General features: G+C 36.4%; 1 protein-coding gene across 3 annotated transcripts in view; it reads left to right on the top strand.

Moving 5' to 3' along the window:
- Positions 1-259: 259 nt before the first annotated feature.
- Positions 260-6,077, top strand: part of LOC140340559 (uncharacterized) — a 28,837-nt gene continuing 23,019 nt past the window's right edge. Inside the window, exons 1-4 of one of the 3 annotated variants that reach the window (XM_072425838.1) lie at positions 260-489; positions 2,177-2,223; positions 3,522-3,601; positions 5,093-5,142. In XM_072425838.1, the coding sequence (XP_072281939.1) occupies positions 5,096-5,142 (47 nt within the window). In that variant the 5' untranslated portion in view covers positions 260-489; positions 2,177-2,223; positions 3,522-3,601; positions 5,093-5,095. Of the gene's footprint in view, positions 490-2,176; positions 2,224-3,370; positions 3,602-5,092; positions 5,143-6,077 lie in introns of those variants that run through there. The other 2 variants (XM_072425840.1, XM_072425841.1) reach the window with 2 other exon arrangements.

Genomic DNA, 6,077 nt, shown 5'->3' with positions numbered 1-6,077 from the left:
TTCATTACGCCTTTCCTATACTCCTTTAAATCTAGAATGTCCGCTTTTTTATTTTTATGTTTTTCTGGTTATTCTGAAGACAGCTGAAAGCAACAAATACAATGACATGCTGAATGAAATCCACTTTGTGTGCTATGTACTGAAAACTTCTAAAGTCATCTTTAGGCCAGTGAATTGTGTGTTCTCACTTTGTATATATGGCATTTTAAGGCTTTATTTTATCTATGGTAATCTATTAGAAATGACATTCCTTTATTCCTCTGCCTTTAGCTGACAGCCATGTAATGTATGGTATGAATGTTTGTTTAGAGGGTGGAGTGTTTCTAAGCAGCAATTGCTTTGTAACAGACAGAGCGAAATGTAGCTTGCCATTTTAATGCTACAGGATTTTTCTTTCTGGTCATTTTATTATACATTAAGTAACTATCGCTTTTATACTCTACATACAAAGAACATGAAGAGCTACTCAAGTCAGAAAATCGACAAATGGTCTGTAAAAACAGTTTATAAATGTGTTATATTGTTTATTGTACTTCTTGTAAGCTTTCTGCCCTCTTCATACAATCTGTATAGCTTCCAGCAGTTCTAACTGGTTCATGTTACTAATGTAACTTGTGTTTTATTTTTGCATTATTACACTTGACTTATCACGTAATGACATTGAAAGTGTTCTTGTGTTAATATGCTTCAGTATTGTAAATCAAGTCCTTCTTTAACTGGGATAGATTAAAGTGACATTTCCAGATAAAATGAAAATAAGCATGTTCATAGTGTAATAATAGGTATTTACAATACTCATATAGGTATACATTTCTAAAGGTTTTTAAGAGGTTATATAGTGCTGACATTTTCTGTAGCATTAATTATATTACTAGCTGAGCTTAGAACACCTTAATATAGTCCTATGATTATGCATAAATCTAATTTAGGGGAGGGGTAATTACATTTTCTAGATTGTAAGCTTGTCCTTGTGTCCTTTCCTCCTGTGTCACTATCTGTATCTGTCTGTCTTTTACAACCCCTATTTAATGTACAGCGCTACGTAATATGTGGTTTTGGGAGACAACCAATAAAAACATGGAACATACCAATTCCTGGGCAAGTCATGAACATGGGCCCCTAGTGCCATCAGTACCACCAATATATATGGTTGTTTTTGTTTGCAGGAGCTTGTTTCTGATGAACTTTCAACAATGCTCTTGAGCCACTATTGAAAGCATTATTCTATTCCCAATACACTGAAATTAGCATACATTATATTGACAATCTCTGGAATCGCTCAAATTCCCATGTTGGGCACCAATTTTATAGAGATAGTGTAAGGAGTTACATTATATTCCTAAATGCTTCCACACAAAAAAAATCCCCATAGGAGGAGAGAGCAAGAGATGGAAAGGTTAAACTCATCAGTGTATTGCTTCCCCATTTTACTGTCCATTCACATTCTAGGGAAGGAAGGGAAGATACCTGTAACATACCCAGGCCTGCCAGCCTAGGATGTGTTGAGAGCTGCAAGGATCAATCAAATTGAATAAAAAATAGGGATGACTAATTCATCCCACATATGGCCTTTGCCCATTTTTTATACAAATGAACTAACCTGAAAGTGCATGCCTTTATTTTTAAACTGCCAACAAATCTAGTTCCTTGAGCTCAAATCATTCTGATTTTGATTAGGACTCCTCTTTAACTTGAAATGACTAGAACAGCCCTTCTGAATACATTATTTGCTAGCAATGGTTGCCATTTATTACACTGACCCGTAAACTGCTGTAAAAGACCTATGAAATATGGATGAAATGTTAAATATGATTTACATTATGTGCATGCTCAGATATCAGGGTTTCCCCCCCAAAGACCTTCAAGTAATTTAAAGTATATCTTAGTAGAAAAATATGCCAGATGTTTTGTTGAAATTGATAATAAAATGCTGTCATATAAAGGCAATTTGAGTTTAGGCTTAAGATCCAAGGTTACACATTGGATAATGTTGAAAAAAAGACAATAGCCTATAGTTGAAAAATTATTTTGCAGGAAAATGTTTCAGAAATACAGTAGCTATTTTGTATCTGTCAAGCACAGACAGAACAGTCATCAAGAATGAAATGAAAATGTAACTTTTGTTGATATTTATAAGTTTAAATGGCTACATAGTGTACTGTTTTGCCTTTGACAGATGCTGATGGAAGCTGCTGTTTCTTTGATGGCTGGGTGACAGAAGCGGTAATGCTGATTTCATGCCAGATAAGCCGGGCTGGATATTTTGTCTTTTTTTTCTCTTCCTTTTATATTTTTTGTTTTTCTTGCCTATTGACTAGATGGCCAGTTGTGTATGACTAAAGTTGTATTTATGTAATGCTTCATATTTTTTTTTAAAAAGGAGCTACGGTATTACCTTAGCCTATGTCTCAAAGTTTCTATATAGGATGACAAAATTTAGTTTTGTCATAGTTTAGTTTAGTTTATAGTTTCTATATAGGATGACAAGAGTTTTTCTGAAATGTTGTCATTATACCAAGGCTTTAAGGTCAATTTAAGAAGCAAGATGAACTACACTTTAAGTAAGATGTCTACACTTTAAAAAGAACTTGTGGGTTAGGAAGACAACTAGACAACTAACATGCTGAAAAAAAGTCAGTAATGGTAGCCTCCATGTTTAGGAAAAGTTTATTTAAAGCCTTACTAAATCCAAAATTGAACAAGGCAATTTGTATTAGCAGCAGGTTGATAAGTGAAAAAAAAAAAACAATACAAAAAGTGATAGTTAAATACAACATGTTTCATTTGACAATGTCATTGCACACTGAAATACAGCTATTTTGTCAGTTTACTGAAATCAACTAGTGGAACGATCAAACAGATGTAACATTCAAAGCAGTGAGAACAAACAGTTCCAGACCACATTTTCCAGCATCCCTGCATTTCAGTGGAACCCCTTGTGTCTACATGAGGAAGGGTAGGAGTGTAAAATTGGGAAGTAGGTAGTGAGCAACTGTAGAGCTTCAATCTCTTAATAGGAAATTTAAAGGAATTATTGGTCCTTGCTATGTGGATAGGTGCACAGCCAGTGTTGAAGGAACATAGCTTGCAAAGGTCTTGATCGAGACCAGGCCCATAGGGGCCCATGAGGGCCATCCTTCTGACCACTAACTGGTCACTTGCTGTTGTGCATGGAGCCAGAAAAAGATCTTCCACTAATGGTTTAAAGACCGCTGAAATCTGAGGATTCATTAGAAAAGGTTCCACCTGCATACTCCCTATGGTAGTTCCAGTTATTGTCATTATTTCAAGGATTTAAAGTGTTAGTAAAAGTGAGAGTTTAATTACTTTTCAATGTAAGAAGTATAGTATTTTAAGATATTTGGATTACTATAATGTATATATGTACTGTATTTCATTTGACAAACTGGATAATTGTAACACTAAAGAAATTAAGGCTTTTTCAGTACAGATGATACATATAGTAATGCAGAAAAATATAAAAGTGTTTACTTGCCTATCTAAATTTTTTACTTTTTTAGGTAGAAAAAAGAAAGTATTTAGAAATCACATATTTGGAATAGAACTTTTTCTCATTTTCGTGTGATACAAAGAAAGTGAGGTATGTAGTTTTCTGATTTCTTAGTCTTGGTATAAATCATTTCAAGAACCATGAAATGAGACTTATTTCAAGCATTTGTTCCAATATGCTCAAACATGTACATACAATATAGAGGGAGAGCAAGCCACTGGTGACGTTTTAATATTGACAAGTTGTTATTACGGGAATTATATTGTATTGATAAAAACTTCTAATTACTCTTTACCCAACTGACATTAGGGGAGAAATACTTGCAATAAGTGTTATAAATATTAGATGTTAAAAAATGAAGTGCTTTGAAATCTGACAGCTTTTAAAAACCAGCATCAATGTGAAAGAGATTCTTTTTTTTCACTTTTTCATTTTGCTGGCCTTTGCTGAGTATTCACTTTGAAGTTTTCAGTTTTGCTGTTTCACAAATGACCAAAAAATATGATTGAAGTCTGAGGGAAATTTCAGCAAAGTCAGGTAAAGTGAAATATCCTAGCTTTGCTATTTTTTTTTTTTTTACCATACGTGACTTTTGAGAACAAATCACTAATAAAAAAAACTTTTTAGTTTTTGTTGCATAGTTGAATCTGGTGAATTCCGTGAAGGAACCTGCTGGCGATTTCATGATCTAAGCCACAGAGTATAAATCCACTTGCTTGAATAGATGTGCTTTTAAATATAGAAACATATAGCCCCAGATTGATGGCAGTTGGACATGAAATACAAGTTTAAAAGGAAACTAAAATAAAATGTGATCACAATACATATTAACAAAAATGTCACTTTACTGTAGTGCTACTACAACCTATTAGATTTTTAAATATCCACTTCCTGTGCCATTTTTGCCTTCTGCCCCCAATCTTTTTTGTTGTAAACCCCAATATTTAATCTAGGTTGGCAGTCTATAGTGAATAACTGGGATAGCTATAGAATATAAGGGTTTGGAAGGTATGATGCTGAAAAACCCAGTAACAACAAAAAAATTATCATCTTTGCTGGTCTCTGGTTCAAGATACTTGCATGTTGATGATAAAAATGAGAAGAGAAATGTCACAAGCAATGAATTGCTAATGGCAAAGTCAAATTAACCCTTCTTGGTCAGGACCAGGTAAATATGAAATATTGCATTTGAATATTATATAGTCCCATGTTCAGTCATAAGATAGACCTCAAGGCTCCTTATTTCTTTATTTGGCTATCTTGTTACAGAGTTCAGTGCCTCAAGCTAACATTTACATACACAAATAAATATGTCCCCAAAGCAGCAATGGTCCTGATTGTTCAAGGTCTCCATAGAGGAGATAACTGCTGCAGTGCTGTTTCCTTAGATAATTCACATTTCTCTGGGAATTTATTGGTATGCATTATTGTTTATATGTAAAATCCAAAAATATATATTTTACATGTAGAAACCATATAAATAATCCTAATTGAATTGACTTTTATGTTATTTTTTGCCTATTGTATTACAGCAAAGTTTTACAACATTTTCCCCCCATTTTCTAATATTTTACAAATTAGCTGATGGCAGCAAGCAAAACTGCTGGGACTTTGGCAGATCTACAAGAAAGGTAAGTGGACAGAAAAGGTATAGGTCCAATGGTTATATAAAGTGGTTTCATTTGAACCTGAGTTGCCTATTCTTTAATAATTACTGCCAGGCTAATTGCTTAAACAATTGGTGGGATCAGCGGCATCAACCATACCATAGTGACAGTTCTGTAGGACATTCTCTTGGTGTTCTTATTTGTTCCTCTGACATTTACAGAGACAGGAACCCTGTAAGGAACTTACCCGTCCTGCGAGCCCGCAGTGTCCCTGGGGATCCCAGCCACAGAGGGAGACGCCGCTGTAGCAGGCAGCAAGGCCGAGGCTGCTGCTCTGCTCGCAGCGTGTCTCTCTCTGCAGGTGGAGGGATCCGTCCTGGCCAAACTACTGTTCAGCCAGGCGGCATCCCTTCAGATGTGGTTACTGAAACTCCTGCTCTCAGCACTCCTTTGCATGTGCAAAGTAGTGGACGTCCTAGGGGTGCTGTGGGAAGAGGTGCGCGTGCTACAATGCGTCCCTCTTGTACCCCCCGAGGGCGTGGCACTCGGCTGCCTCGCCCCGGGGCGGGACATAGTTTGAATTTGATTCAGTCTGTCTCCTATCAGACGGCGCCAGGTGGCGCAAGGTCATTGGTCACTCTGGCCATTTAAGGAGAGCCTGTCCTGTACACCATTGCCCGCTATAAGCCTCTGTTAACAGAGTGTGCTTGGGTGCGTCCTTGTGTTGGTTTAAGTTTATCTGCTTTTGTCATCTCCATAGTGACCTGGTCTGAAACTGACTCTGCTTGAATTCTGCCAGCCCTGACCTCGGATTGTTACTGACCATTCTGCCTGCTGCCTGCTCTGACCTCGGATTGTTCTTGACCTGTCTTTGCCTTACCCTCCTGTACTTCGCTTGTTTGGACTTAACCCTTGTTGTGCTTTATGATATTGAATAAAGCCTGATTGAAGGATATCTG

This window comes from Pyxicephalus adspersus, chromosome 11 (assembly GCF_032062135.1).
Source record: "Pyxicephalus adspersus chromosome 11, UCB_Pads_2.0, whole genome shotgun sequence".
NCBI lineage: Eukaryota > Metazoa > Chordata > Amphibia > Anura > Pyxicephalidae > Pyxicephalus > Pyxicephalus adspersus.
This window is presented reverse-complemented; position numbering and strand designations above follow the sequence as displayed.